At 45.9% G+C, this 15,377-nt stretch overlaps 1 protein-coding gene across 1 annotated transcript in view; it reads right to left on the bottom strand.

Annotated features, from left to right (window-relative positions):
• Positions 1-2,792: 2,792 nt before the first annotated feature.
• fkbp15b (FKBP prolyl isomerase family member 15b) overlaps positions 2,793-15,377 on the bottom strand; it is a 43,416-nt gene continuing 30,831 nt past the window's right edge. The window contains exons 23-31 of the mRNA XM_068760987.1: positions 11,087-11,242; positions 10,740-10,892; positions 7,272-7,364; positions 6,987-7,106; positions 5,332-5,439; positions 4,626-5,062; positions 4,047-4,184; positions 3,658-3,769; positions 2,793-3,524 (exon numbers count right to left, since the gene is read on the bottom strand). Of these exons, the coding sequence (XP_068617088.1) occupies positions 3,450-3,524; positions 3,658-3,769; positions 4,047-4,184; positions 4,626-5,062; positions 5,332-5,439; positions 6,987-7,106; positions 7,272-7,364; positions 10,740-10,892; positions 11,087-11,242 (1,392 nt within the window). The 3' untranslated portion in view covers positions 2,793-3,449. The remainder of the gene's footprint in view (positions 3,525-3,657; positions 3,770-4,046; positions 4,185-4,625; positions 5,063-5,331; positions 5,440-6,986; positions 7,107-7,271; positions 7,365-10,739; positions 10,893-11,086; positions 11,243-15,377) is intronic.

Genomic DNA, 15,377 nt, shown 5'->3' with positions numbered 1-15,377 from the left:
AACTACACTATGTCATTGTGTTACTTGGATGGATATAAGTACTGTGTAAATAAACTGTGTTTGCTCAAGACCCCCTGGATCTGAGGCTGCTTTCACACTGCCGCCGTTTGCTCCCTTTTAAACGGACCAGAGTTCCTTTCCTCGGATAATCCGCTCCGTTTGGGCCAGTGGGAACGCGCATCCAGACTCTGGAGAGGATCAAAAAAGTCCGCCTGAAAAGGAGGGTCTCGGTTCCTTTCGGCGGAGCAAAGGCAGGATCAGCTGTACGTAGTGATGCTACACGGTACATCTCCGGTAGAGGAAGTACAGCGAGTACTCCAAGTTGCTCTGCAGGGGAAGCTCAGTTACCAGAAAAACTAAAAGTGGTGAAATATGTACCGCTGTGTGTAGATTTCATGAACTAAATATGCGTTATAATTCTTTAATATTTTTTTCAGAACCAGCTACGTATCACCGGTAACTGATACGACTTCTCCCTGCAGCTCCACTGTGCTTTAACACAGTCCAGCGCAGAGCGGAGAATCAGCTGTTCAGCAGCGCGATAGTTTCTCATTCCGTTGTTCTGAACTGATCCGGAGACTTTACTGATCCCCAGCGACTTTGTGTTTGTTAAAAACGACTAGCGTTGTGTAACATTTATGATTTAGGCCAGAGCAAAGTAACCTTCCCTCCAGCCGCAACTGCGCACTCAAAAAAAAAACACGGGAGAGGGCGGGACTTCCCCGTCTACTTTGTCCAATCGACGAGCGCCTTTTTCAGCCACGCGACGCTGCTCCGAAAGTTCGTTTTGCGAAGTAATAGATAGTAGTATAGATGCAGGAATTTGCTCCCAAAGGAACCGAGTCCTCTTGGTGCAGTGGGAACGCACCCTTAGTCATTACTGTTACATGTAGCGCGACTTCACCGAGAAACATTCCTAGTCTGTGAACCCTCATTGACAATAAACACCTTCGGATTCTGATTCTGATCTTCTAACCGCTTACCCAGGGCCGGGCCGGGGGGGCAGCAGCCTCAGAAGAGAAGCCCAGACTTCCCTCTCCCCGGCTGCTTCTTCCAGCTCTTCAGCGTTCCCAGGCCAGCCGAGAGACATCGTCTCTTCAGCGCGTCCTGGGTAGTCTCTGTGGTCTCCTCCTGGTGGGACGTGCCCAGAACACCTCACCAAGGAGGCGCCCGCCCGGACGCCTAAATAATATGTCCGAGCGAGCCCAGCCACCCTACAGAGGAAGCTCATTTCAGTAGCTTGTACTCGCGACCGGCAGGTGAGGGTAGGAACGGAGATCGACCGGCAGGTGAGGGGAGGAACGGAGATCGACCTGCAGGTGAGGGGAGGAACGGAGACCGACCGGCAGGTGAGGGTAGGAACGGAGATCGACCTGCAGGTGAGGGTAGGAACGGAGATCTACCGGCAGGTGAGGGTAGGAACGGAGATCGACCTGCAGGTGAGGGTAGGAACGGAGATCGACCTGCAGGTGAGGGTAGGAACGGAGATCGACCTGCAGGTGAGGGTAGGAACGGAGATCGACCGGCAGGTGAGGGTAGGAACGGAGATCGACCTGCAGGTGAGGGTAGGAACGGAGATCTACCGGCAGGTGAGGGTAGGAACGGAGATCGACCTGCAGGTGAGGGTAGGAACGGAGATCGACCGGCAGGTGAGGGTAGGAACGGAGATCTACCGGCAGGTGAGGGTAGGAACGGAGATCGACCGGCAGGTGAGGGCAGGAACGGAGATCGACCGGCAGGTGAGGGTAGGAACGGAGATCGACCTGCAGGTGAGGGTAGGAACGGAGATCGACCGGCAGGTGAGGGTAGGAACGGAGATCGACCGGCAGGTGAGGGCAGGAACGGAGATCGACCGGCAGGTGAGGGCAGGAACGGAGATCGACCGGCAGGTGAGGGCAGGAACGGAGATCGACCGGCAGGTGAGGGAAGGAACGGAGATCGACCCGCAGGTGAGGGTAGGAACGGAGATCGACCCCCAGGTGAGGGTAGGAACGGAGATCGACCGGCAGGTGAGGGTAGGAACGGAGATCGACCCCCAGGTGAGGGTAGGAACGGAGATTGACCGCTAAATGGAGACCTTCGCGTCTCGGCCCAGCTTCCTCATCACCATGATGGTGAAGAGCGTGCTGACACAGGGACGCATGCATTGTGAACATTTGCCCTCTGTGACATCACAGCGGGCGCGATTTCTTCCAGACGTGTTTCAGGAGGTGAGTCCAGACCGACCCAAACTACGAAGGATTGACTGGATGGTTTATTTAGAGTTTTGGGTTGATGAGGACCCAAAATCACCAGAATAGTGTAGAAACATGGGGAAGTGGGTTTTTCATAATATAATACTGCTTAGCGTATTCCCGTTCTTGTTCCTCAATCATGGGGGGGGGGGCAGGAAAGATCCATCTTGCTCTCCCTCCCGGCGCTGATTACTAATTATCTCGACGCTGGTCAAAAAGTGTGCAACAATTTTTAAATAACACGCCAGGCTCGCCGGAGAGACGTGGCTTCATATCTCGCTGCACATTAACACGAGAAGCCCGCTTTTAGCACGCTAGCTGCTGTTAGCTGCTGCTAGCTGCTGTTAGCTGCTACCTGAGCCGGAGTCACACACGGGGACACAAAGGCCATGCGGCTTCAGGCTGAACGGCCAGGTTGCATTTACCAGACCTACACGTCACTGTTCGTTTCTTTGTCGAGATGTTGGCGCTCCTTTCATTCCACTTTATGACACATAACTTAATTTATGGACAAATTAATTACAGTTTCTCAATTTGTTTTAATTTAGCTTTGCCGAATTGTAAATTGACCTCTAAACATTTACCTGTCAAATGTCAATTATCAAATAAACAGTTTATATTCAGTCACAGTTCCTGGTTGGTCCTTTGCAACGGTGATGTTTTATTTCGGTCTCTATGGCCCCCTGCTGGTCTCAGGCGGCATTTCACAGCAAGAATAGTGTTTTATGAACTGTCAAGAACAATTCACTTAAGGCACATTCATCATAAAATACAAACACATCATTCAATATAGAGTCCTTAAGGACAATTCAGAAAGCTCCAAAATTACCCATTTTGACATTTAATGTTCAACTGTAAAGACAAAACTGATTCGAGACACACGACATGCTTTTACCTCTGTTCTCATCATTAACGTTAATTAACGTTGACACTAATAAGTACAGTGTGATTACTGATTAAACAATGACCTTCAGCTACTTGTGATTGAACCGTGACACCAATGAACATACTTAATGCCAAGTATTGGTTGGGACTCTCAGGAATCTTTGACTCTTTGAGCCTCTGGTGTTAATGAAAATCAGAGGCTGGGACCCGACCCCCCCCCCCCCGGTGAAGAACCAGGTCTCTCCATCCAGTGAAGCTCTTCAGCAGAGGGGTCTCATTGTGATTTTTCCACCAGGCTGTTTTATTACACATGAACGCCACGTTTCCATCTCAGCTCATCCAGTCCAGATCGCCGTCGTCTTCATCACCAAACAGAGGGGATGGTGGGGGCCGTCCCTTCAAACTCTGGACATCGGAGAAATGAAATCCATCAATTCATTGATTAAGCTAGGATGATGATGTAAAGATAAATATCATTGACACAAAACATAAGGAGAACCGCTGAATTATCCGAGACCTTTGACTGATCCTTCCTCACCATCTCCTCTTCCTCCTCCTCACTGGGGCCTGTGTGGGGGTTTGCAGGATGAGTGACCGTGACCGGGATAAATGGCTCCTCTCCATTGTCCTTACACATTCCCCCAGTCAGACTGAGAGAATAGCATGGGGGGGCACGTTTGGCGGGTAGGGGTGGGGAGGAAAGAAGCAAGAGATGAGTTTGCAGACGTACATGCAGAAATTAGCAAAGATTGGGTGGGGGGTCAAGTTTAATGGAACACAAAACAACATGTTCTACTTGCTTTAAAGTCTGCAGGTGAAACGTGACGAGATCAAATCAACTCGAGAGACATCTTTTCCACGTATTGCGATCATTCTCATTCAGGGGCCCCAGGAGCAAACAATGAATGGACCTCATTCATGCCTCACCTTGTGTCCTGTCCTGAGCTCTCGTGAAGACCATTTGGTGGTGGTGGTGGTTTGGTTGGGGGTCCAAAGTCTTTCGGAGAAGCAGCCCTTGTTTCTTCGACATGGTCTCCATCGCCCTCTTTCTCCTCCGCTGCCTCCCTCGTTGCCGCAGCATTGCTGCATGACCCAGTCGCCGGTCGAGTCTCTGGTGGTAAATTCTCAACAGGTTTAGTCTGTGGCTCTGCGGACTTGTTGGAGTCTTTTTCCTCTCTAGAGGATTCTGCGGACTTGTTGGAGTCTTTTTCCTCTCTACAGGATTCTGCAGACTTGTTGGAGTCTTTTTCCTCTCTAGAGGATTCTGCAGACTTGTTGGAGTCTTTTTCCTCTCTAGAGGATTCTGTAGACTTGTTGGAGTCTTTTTCCTCTCTAGAGGATTCTGCAGACTTGTTGGAGTCTTTTTCCTCTCTACAGGATTCTGCAGACTTGTTGGAGTCTTTTTCCTCTCTACAGGATTCTGCAGACTTGTTGGAGTCTTTTTCCTCTCTAGAGGATTCTGCAGACTTGTTGGAGTCTTTTTCCTCTCTAGAGGATTCTGCAGACTTGTTGGAGTCTTTTTCCTCTCTAAAGGATTCTGCAGACTTGTTGGAGTCTTTTTCCTCTCTAGAGGATTCTGCAGACTTGTTGGTGTCTTTTTCCTCTCTAGAGGATTCAGGAATAAAGGATTCTGTTTGCTTCTGCTCCACTTCGGTCATCTCTTGTGCTTTCCGTCCGGCGGCTGCTAATGCTTCTGCCTGACTTTGTGCATTTGACTCAGAGACGATGTCCATCTGCTTTTCTGCTTCTCCTTCCTGACCCATCTGGATCTCAGTGACCTGGTGACATCCCGCTTCGGTTACACGGTCTTCATTGACTTTCATCGCTCCATTCACATTCTGGTGATCCTCCATCTTTTTCTTCTCATTATTTACTTCCTCTGCATTCTTACTTGGTCTTAGTGAAGCTCTGTCTGAGCCAATAAGAAGCTGCAGGGTTACATTCTGAAAATAAAAAAAGCCATACAATTGAAGAAAGTTCAACACCATCGATACTTAGCATGATCATTCGGCTGGTGTTTGCATGCGTGAAAATACTTATGGTTAAGCCAATATAGTTTAAAAAGATATATTACACCAGGTATATGACAAATGTGTATCACGCACTTGATTTCACGATATTGTTATAAAAAAAATGTGCCCTTAATCAGAAGTATTTTTTGCCTGATATCACCAAAAGGCTGCTCTGAAATGTTTATGTCCAAAGAACTTACTTTAATGGTCGTGACAATCAGCGCCAACACATCCTGGCCACTGTAAGACTCCGTCACGTCAAACTCCCCTCGCAGAGAACGAAACACTCCGTTCATCACGCGCTTCACCTGGAACAAACGCCGCTGGCCTCACGTTCAGAGTTCAAATTCATTTGTAGGTTGTCACATCTGCATCAATTCGATTCACAGTTTCAACTTAGCTCCTCCACCCAGCTCGTCCACATAGAAGTTAACTAATCTCATAGAATATAGAGTGGCTTAGTTTAAAAAATGTTACATTCATAAGATTGTCAAAGAATAATTACAGTCTGAAGTGTTTTATGTGATCCCATGAAGAAAGACCACACACCTGAACAATACCACTCGGGTTGAGATTCAGCCCGCGACATCGGGTCACAGGCCGTGCACCTCTTTGGCCTCCTCCAAAACGGCAGAAATGGAGATAGTCATCACGACTCTCTCCGGATCAACCCCCCCCCCCCCCCTTTTTTTTTGTCCACCTACGTTGCACATTTTATGTGACTTTTTAATTTATTGTCATTCATTGTCATTTTGCATCTGTGGTGTAATTTATTTTAAATTTATTGTTAGTTTGCATCGGTGGTGTAAAATCATTTTATTTTTCTAATGTTATTCTGCATCAATTGAGTAATTTAATATTAGTTTTATTTGTATTGTTAAATGTCGATGATTAATGTACGAAGGACTTTCAACGGAAACAAGACCGCAAGGGCTTTTTAGAAATGCTCCTCTTAGACAGGATGTTTGACTTTATTTGTACTGTAATACATGCTACTGTGTGACTGTACTTGTACTGTAATACATGCTACTGTGTGACTGTACTTGTACTGTAATACATGCTACTGTGTGACTGTACTTGTACTGTAATACATGCTACTGTGTGACTGTACTTGTACTGTAATACATGCTACTGTGTGACTGTACTTGTACTGTATTACATGCTACTGTGTGACTGTACTTGTATTGTAATACATGCTACTGTGTGACTGTACTTGTATTGTAATACATGCTACTGTGTGACTGTACTTGTACTGTAATACATGCTACTGTGTGACTGTACTTGTACTGTAATGCATGCTACTGTGTGACTGTACTTGTACTGTAATACATGCTACTGTGTGACTGTACTTGTACTGTAATACATGCTACTGTGTGACTGTACTTGTACTGTAATGCATGCTACTGTGTGACTGTACTTGTACTGTAATACATGCTACTGTGTGACTGTACTTGTACTGTAATGCATGCTACTGTGTGACTGTACTTGTACTGTAATACATGCTACTGTGTGACTGTACTTGTACTGTATTGCATGCTACTGTGTGACTGTACTTGTACTGTAATACATGCTACTGTGTGACTGTACTTGTACTGTAATGCATGCTACTGTGTGACTGTACTTGTACTGTAATGCATGCTACTGTGTGACTGTACTTGTACTGTAATGCATGCTACTGTGTGACTGTACTTGTACTGTAATGCATGCTACTGTGTGACTGTACTTGTACTTCTAAAGGGAGGAGTCTTAACACACATTTACTGATGGTGGTAACGTGCCACTGCAGCGCCGTTACACTGGATGTGGAACAAACACTGGATCCACGCTTCATTCGTATCCCTGCAGGACTCCTCACCTCTGCTGCAGTGTTTCCTGCATTCCCCTGCTCCGCCAGCTTCAGCTTCATCTCCAGCTCAGTCACTCGACTTTCCAGTTTCTTCTTGACAGCTTCTTCCTGTTGCTCCAAGGCTGTGTACTAAAAACATACATCGAGTGGGTTGTAAAAATGTAAAGAATACTTTCCAGTTTCGTATCTGTTCATGTATGTACGCATTCTACTGAACTCCTGATGAATGTATTCCAAATGCTGACAAGTCATCAGAATCTCATCAGAAGCCGACTGACAACTAATCAGTCTTACCTTTTGCTGCAGTGCCTGCAGCTCTTCGGTCTCTCTGTTGTGTTGGAGAAAATTCTGTTCTCCTGAATCTCTTGAGCGCTTCAGATCTGTAAACTTTTAAGAATGAGAAGGATCAAAAATGCAGCAATCAAAATTATAATTTCAAAACTTATCACAACAGAAGAGTTTTCCTTTTTTCGAATTATGGCAAGAAGCTGAAACCAAAGTGTTTAGAAATCTCTGGCTGCTGCTGACCAAATGAAAAAACAACTACAGAGTACAACTATTTTTAGAAAACTATATTCATAAAAAATAACAAGTAAAAAATCCGGTGTTCTGTTGTGTTCACCAATTATTCTACTTTGAGATTTGCACATATCTAAAGCTTTTCTACCATAAATGTATAAATTGAGGTAACAGAAACTATTTGTGTGACAATTCATTTCAATTCAGTTTTATTTCTATAGCGCCAGATCAAAACAGGATTAGCAGGGAGGGACAGAGGGAGAGAGGGACAGAGGGAGAGAGGGGGATTACTGACATAGGAGGAGAGATAAAAAACAAAAAGCAGGAGAGAGAGTGATAGAGAGACAGAGCAGGAGCAGACAAAAACAATGTAACATAGAGGCCGCCGAGCAAACCACTAAAGAGCTGAAAGCTCCGCCCCCCTGTCTGCTCTTGGAAATGTTCAGAACCACGAGCAGGCCAGCATTTTGGGACCGCAGGGTTCTAGTGGGGCAATACGGGATAATCATCTCTGTAAGGTAAGGAGGGGCCTGGCCAGTGAGGGCTTTAAAAGTGAGTACCGTAATTCCCGGTGTACAAGCCGCTACTTTTTTCCAATATTTTGAACCTTGCGGTTTATGCAACGACGCGGCAAATTGACGTATATTTTCCCACTTTCGTTACGAGCCGTGTTTCGTTAAAACCTATTTATTTTCGTTACGAAATTAACGCCCGCCCGCCCGGAGGGAAAGCCCCGCTTGCGTGTAGCTGGGGAGATCCGCGAGAAGGGCCCGGCGCGCGTCCAGAGTCGCCGCCGCCGGACCGCCGTACCCGATCCCCGCCGCCTGCCCGCCATCCGCTACGCGGCGTCGGACGCGCCGCCCCCTCGACCTCCCGGGCGTCCCCACCCCTGCCGCACCACGCTCCCGCGGACGGAGGATGAGGGGCACGGGGGCAAGGGGGACGGGGACACCCCGCCAGGCGGGCGCGCGCCGCGCAGCCTCCGACGGGCGGAGAGGGGAGGGCGACGGGGCGACTGCTCCCCCAGCCGCGGCTCGAGCCCAGCCCCGCTTCGCACCCCAGCCCGACCGACCCAGCCCTTAGAGCCAATCCTTATCCCGAAGTTACGGATCTGATTTGCCGACTTCCCTTGATCTAACATGCCAGACGCTGTTCACCTTGGAGACCTGCTGCGGATATCGTTACGAGCCGTGTTCCGTTAAATATCATTTGTTTCAATGTACCGGTAGACACCTGCAGTTTACGAATATGTGCGGCTTATTTTTGTACAAAATAAATATTTTTTTAAAATTCAGTGGGTGCGGCTTTTTCACAGGTGCGCATAATAGTTCAGCAATTACGGTAGAAGGATTTTATATTCAATCCGTTCTCTAACAGGAAGCCAATGCAGAGACGCCAGAACAGGGGAAATGTGTTCTCTCAGTCTGGTTCCTGTTAGAACACGAGCTGCTGCATTCTGGATCAGAACCTGAGCTGCTGCATTCTGGATCAGAACCCGAGCTGCTGCATTCTGGATCAGAACACGAGATGCTGCATTCTGGATCAGAACCCGAGCTGCTGCATTCTGGATTAGCTGGAGATGTCTAATAGACCTTTTTGGGCAGCCGGACAGTAAGGAGTTGCAGTAGTCCAGTCTGGAAGTCACAAAAGCATGGACTATTTGTTCTGCATCTTTTCGGGTTAGTAGGTGCCTGACCTTTGAGATATTCTGAAGGTGAAAGAACGCAGTCCTTGAAACGTGCTTTATCTGGGACTGAAAGGACAGGTCCTGATCAAAGATTACCCCCAGATTCTTGGCAGTGGTGCTGGTGGACACCGAGACGCCATCTAGTTCAACTACAACACTAGAACAAACATTTCTGAGATGTTTTGGCCCAAGAACCAGAACCTCAGTTTTATTCAGGTTTAATAACAGGAAGTTCTCGGTCATCCAGGAGTTAATGTCCTTAAGGCACGTCTGAAGTCTAACCAACTGATCAACTTTGTCTGGCTGAACTGACAGGTATAATTGAGTATCGTTTGTGTCCAAGCACTGAACCCTGTGGAACTCCATATTTAACTTCTGGGAACAAATTTTAATGAATTGTTTTTGAAGTAGTTTATCACCCTGAGAGCAATGCATCATTTTATGGATTCTTTACAATAGCCAATTGGGCCAATCACATGATTTTTGCTTCTAACTCTTTAGACAATTCCAACAATGAATTGACAAAAATGGCACAATGATATTCCCGCAAGATCTAGAGCACAGAAGAGTCTGATTTGTATCCAAGTACCATTCTGGATTTGATGCATAACCTTTGAATTTAGAATGTTCAGTATGTATTTTCAAAACGTATCGATTTCAAACCTGCACAAAGTGTCCAAAAGTGAAATATGGATATTGTAGAATAACTATCAACCTAACAATTAAGAACAAGTTCAATAGAGGGACGGTTCATTTTGGAAAGTTTGGTGAGAAAGTGAGATAGAACATTGAGATGGTTTGGACTTGTATGTAGGTGAGAAGGATGCCGAGGATGGAGCTGCCAGGCAAGGAGAGAAGATGAAGACCTGTGACAAGGTTTAAGGATGCAGTGAGGGAGAACACGCAGGAGATTAGTGTGAGGAAGTAGGACACGCAGGAGATTAGTGTGAGGAAGGAGGACACGCAGGAGATTAGTGTGAGGAAGGAGGACACGCAGGAGATTAGTGTGAGGAAGTAGGACACGCAGGAGATTAGTGTGAGGAAGGAGGACACGCAGGAGATTAGTGTGAGGAAGGAGGACACGCAGGAGATTAGTGTGAGGAAGGAGGACACGCAGGAGATTAGTGTGAGGAAGGAGGACACGGATCGGAGGAAGACTTCTGGTTCTTTTTGGGAGGCAGTAGCTCAGTACATGAGGACTTGGCTTGGAGACCAGAGGGAGGCCGGTTCAAGACAACCAGTGGCCGGATTCTGGACCGTATGGAGCAAGACGGTTGGAGAGGTGCCGGTTTGTCTCCCGAGCACTGTCGAGGTGCCCTTGAGCAAGGCACAGGACCAACAGAAGTTGCTCCCGCTATGTGGCTTGCCCCTTCTGTTACCATTGTTAACTTTACACAATAATGACTTATGTAGTTCTAGGTTCTGGATTATAATGTTGTGTATGAAAAATAAAATATTATTGCAGAAAGTGTTGGTTAAACTTCATGAGGATTCTTCCAACATTTCATACAACCAGTTGACAGTTCTATTGTAATGAAACGGGATGGCTGGACTACCTTTTGCTGCAGTTGGGTCAGCTCGTCCTGTAGAGTATCTCTCCGCTCTGTCAGCTCAGCCATGTCTCTATTGTGTTGCGCTTTAGTCGAGGCCAACAACTGCTCACACTTGCCCCGGTACTCCTCCTCCAGCTCTGCCTGCAGCTGAGACAACTGCAACACACAAAGTACATGCCTTTAGTGCATGTCCAATGTAATCACTTGAGACAAACACTCCCATAAAATGCTTTTCAATATATAATTCAGAGGTAGTTCAGAGAGAGGACTTCTTATTAAACCATAACTCCATGTTCATATTCCTTCAATGTGTTCTTTAACCTTAGAAGACGCATTTCATTGAAACCCACCTGTGCAGATGCAGCATTGTCAGTGCTCGTCCTGCCCTTGTGGAGTACAACTCGGAGGTTGTCCAGCTCCTGCTGGCTGCTCTTGCGGATCTCCTCCACCTCTTCTTCTCGTCGCTGATGCTCAGCCTGCCACTTTTGCTTCCTTTCCACAAGTGTCTTAAAAGGGAGGGTAACAAAGTCTTAGCATTTTAAACGCAACTACAGTATTTCATTTCAAATTACCTGGGGGCCGCAGGAGGCAGAATCTGGCTGAGGTTGGGCCCCATTGGGTATTCCACAAAAAAAGCTTACTGGTGGTTTAAAAATCTAATCTTCTCAAACATGACTGCTAACAGTTCATAGCTAGTTTTACCCTACAATTGATGTGTTTTTGCAATAGTAATGTATATACGGTCACAAAACCTCCAACCACAAGAACAGCTTCACAAGACTCATGAACTCCTAATGATTCTGTATCCGACTAACACTTTATAACCGGTTCCTGCCATTTGCACTGCGTGGTTGTGTTGGCTTTTTGCTGCTGATGTACATCTGTGGATCTACTCTTGATGCTGTTGGTTTTGTGGCGGGTTTTTGTATCACCATGTTTTTTAAATTATAGTCCATTTTTATTGCATGCCTTGTAGCATAGTTTTACATTTTATTTGTCGTTTGTTTCATGTTGCGCCGAGAAAAAATCCTAGTTTGTGAATCCTTTCACTGACAATGGCGAATAAATCGATTCCGATTCTGACATACAGTCGTCCCTCATTTTCTGCGGGGGTTACGTTCTAAAAATAACACTCAATAAGTGAAATCCGCAATGTAGTCATCTTTATTTTATTTTAATTATTGTACATGTACATAAATGTTTTAAGGCTGTAAAACCCCTCACCACACACTTTATACACGTTTAACCGTCAGGCATTAATCTAAATAGATTGTTTCAGTATTATAGAATGAAACCAAAGATCAGAACCTTTTCAGAACTAAACATTTGTTTGAGAAATATAAATATATAGTACGTACAGTAAACGTTTTCCTGTTAATAATGTTAAGGCGTGCAGGTCGAGGAAAGAGCCGCTTGGAGTGCAGAAGAACAAATATTCTACTCGTGCTGTCTTTAGCGCACATGTGTCAAACATACGGCCCGCAAGGAGGTTCTGTCAGGCCCGCAGGATGAATTTTGGGGGAAAGACAAAAGACAAAAAATATTTGTTTTATTTTTTTACCGTATTTTCACGACCTTCAGCTGTTAATGAGACTGCTGATTTGGCGCAGTCTCATTAACAGCTGATTTTACAGTATTTCAAACGTACAAAGGGCGCGCGGATCAAAAGGCGCCGGCATGATAGGTGCGCAAAATAAAGCAGGAGCAAAACTGAGTTTGGTACTCACATCTTTAATCGTCATCAATCAAACGAGCATACTAGTGCGCGTTTTCAAAAATAGAGCCGGAGCAAAACAGAGTTTGGTACAGTTTTTTTTAATCGTCACTAATCAAACCCATCAAAGTCCTCATCCTCTGTTTCTGTAGTGAACAGCTGCGCTAGATCTCCGTCAAACATGCCGGGCTCCCTTTCTTCATTGTCAGTCCCTTTCCGTGACGTGCGACGCCTCGGAAATGATGCCGGCTTCTGCGAAGGCTTGAACAACAATGCTAGCAGACAGTTAGCCGAAGCATCTACAATCCAGTCAAACGGTGGCGCTGCGCTGCCTTCCACTCTGAGTGAAACTGTGTTCTCCTTCTGTCGTCCAGCGCTCCCACGCAGCCCGCAGTTTAACGTTGAACGGTTGGAGTTCTTTGGTTAATCCACCGGGGATGACGATGATAAGCTAGTTTGCTAGTTAGCCCGTTAGCTAGCTTCCCTTCGGTTTAGACCGTATCGGTGAGATCGCCGCGCACGGAGTTGCCGATCGCAGGAGCCGAGTTGCTGCAGGTCTTCTTCTTGCTTCCTCCTCTTCCTCCATTGATTCATTAATGCTGGATTCTCTCTCCGCTGCTCTATTCCCGTGTTCTGCTGCGGGACCGACAGCCTCGAGTTGGAACTCCGCTTCGTCAGCACGCCATAATACTATGGTGAAGGACAGCATCGGTACGTATCACTCCACGAGGCGCCAACTATAATACTATGTTGAAGGACAGCACCGGTACGCATCACTCTGCGAGGCGCCTGACTGAGTCCGCCTTACAACAAGTCATAGGGCACGCAGACAATCGGGCGTTCGGCACATTTTGAAGATAATTTAAGACTTTTAGGTGCGTCTTATGGTTGTGAAAATACGGTAAACCAAAACAGTGCGCCCCCTAGGCGATAATTCTTGAAAAGAATTATCGGCTAGGGGGCGCACTGTTTTGGTCAGAGTACAAGAAACGCATCACTGAGACAGACCAAACAAAGACCAGACTGAGAGACGTTTCAGGTATTTGGTGAACCTGAGACAGAACTTCCTGTTTCTGCTCACCTTTCACAGGTAAAGCTTCTGATGTGTCGACATCCAGCTAGAAATAATTGATCTGCAATGTGACGCAGATCTGAAGGGCAGATTAGCCTCCGTAGGTCTGGACCCATTTGATCAGTATCTATTGATCTATTGCAGGAACCCCAAATGAGCAGCCCTGCTGCACAGAACTGTGCACGTTTGGGACGACCTACCTTTGAGAACACATTCAGTCAGTAATGATCAATAAAACTAAAATGCGTTCAAGGCTCACACACAAGCACTTCAATGACATTCTGAGAGTGACACCTGATGCTGATGCACCTGTGCAGGTAAAAAGATGCCAAGTTTCAGGCCCAAAACCAAAGCAGTGCAGACGAGACTAACGCCTTTAGATGCTGCCTGAGACGCTGTTTGCACTGAAAGAACGCAGCTCTGTGAAGAAGAGTCCTTCCTGTGCTGATTTAATGTTAGTGAGCTTCAGGAGCAGAGAGCATGCTGGGATGCTGCTGTTCATGCAGCTCTGTGAAGAAGAGTCCTTCCTGTGCTGATTTAATGTTAGTGAGCAGCTTCAGGAGCAGAGAGCATGCTGGGATGCTGCTGTTCATGCAGCTCCATGCATGTTCAGCATGCATTGTGTGTGTGTGTTTCATGCATGAAGGTTACACAAGTTGAAGTTTACAGGACAGGTGAATACTTCCTTCCTTACACATGTAATAGTACTCTCTTTAGTTTAAAGCTGTAGGCAGGGATTCCATTTAGATTTGATATGCACATGTGTAAATGTTTAAAAAGCCCTTTCTTTATAAGTCTCATTTAATCTAAGTGCGTTACTATATTTATCAGTACCTTGTTAAAGTTTTGTGCCTTCGTACAATCAATGGGATCAGTTGCAATGCAGACATGTGAATGATAAATTACACGATTCTCTCAAGAAATCTGAGGCGTTTCATGAAATGTTTTGTAAAAGAAATTACATAAATATCAAGTTTTTCCAAATGTTTTTGTACTTCTTTATACTAAAACAAAGGAAAGACGTGACAATTTTAATGGTCCGGCCCACTTGACATCGTCCTAATCTGTATGCGGCCCGCGATGTGAAATGAGTTTGACACCCTGGGCTGCTTTATTGGATAGCTTAGCACGGCAGCGGCTACATATATCAACAGGAAGAAACGAAACCCAAAAGGGACGTCATACGCGACGTGTATGCTCCTACAAAATAAAAGCCTCTTTTTACACAGAGAATAAGAGCGCTATTAAACAAACGCTTAACAAATAAATATGATAGCTTTTAGAAATAACAAATTTAATTTTAATGATCAACCTACGAGGTTGAACACATGAGAAATGATTAATAGCGACTTGCGCATATTTCACAGTTCCTCCGACCGCGCCTCTTCGTCCTTGCGCCGCTTCAAGGCAAGTTCAAGCGCAAAAAACAAAATCTGAAAAATTGCATTAAAAAACTCTGCAAAGCAGCGGAAGATGAACCGCATTATATCGAGGGACTACTGTATTACATGTGATATACATCAAACATGTGATACAGTTATGTAGGCGTTATTTATTTTATAATGGATTCAACGGCACGTCTTAACCAACACTGATGTTCCGTCGACTTAAAAACCGAGCTGGGCAGACTCCGGTTTGGAGCCCGGCCCAAAACGGAGGTCCACTCCCCTCGATGACATTGTCAACGGAACATCAGTGACGGTCTTTAATCTGACCATTAATTTGCAGATTCATGATAAGAAAATCTTCTGCATGGATAGTGGCGATCATATCACTGTCAGCTTTCACACAAATCAGCCCATTTCAACTGATGGGAGAAAAAAATACAACCAGTATGATGCCGAATCCAACACCG

This window comes from Brachionichthys hirsutus, chromosome 4 (genome assembly GCF_040956055.1).
Source record: "Brachionichthys hirsutus isolate HB-005 chromosome 4, CSIRO-AGI_Bhir_v1, whole genome shotgun sequence".
NCBI lineage: Eukaryota > Metazoa > Chordata > Actinopteri > Lophiiformes > Brachionichthyidae > Brachionichthys > Brachionichthys hirsutus.
Note: the sequence above shows the minus strand (reverse complement) of the source record. Positions and strands in the feature narration are given on the sequence as shown.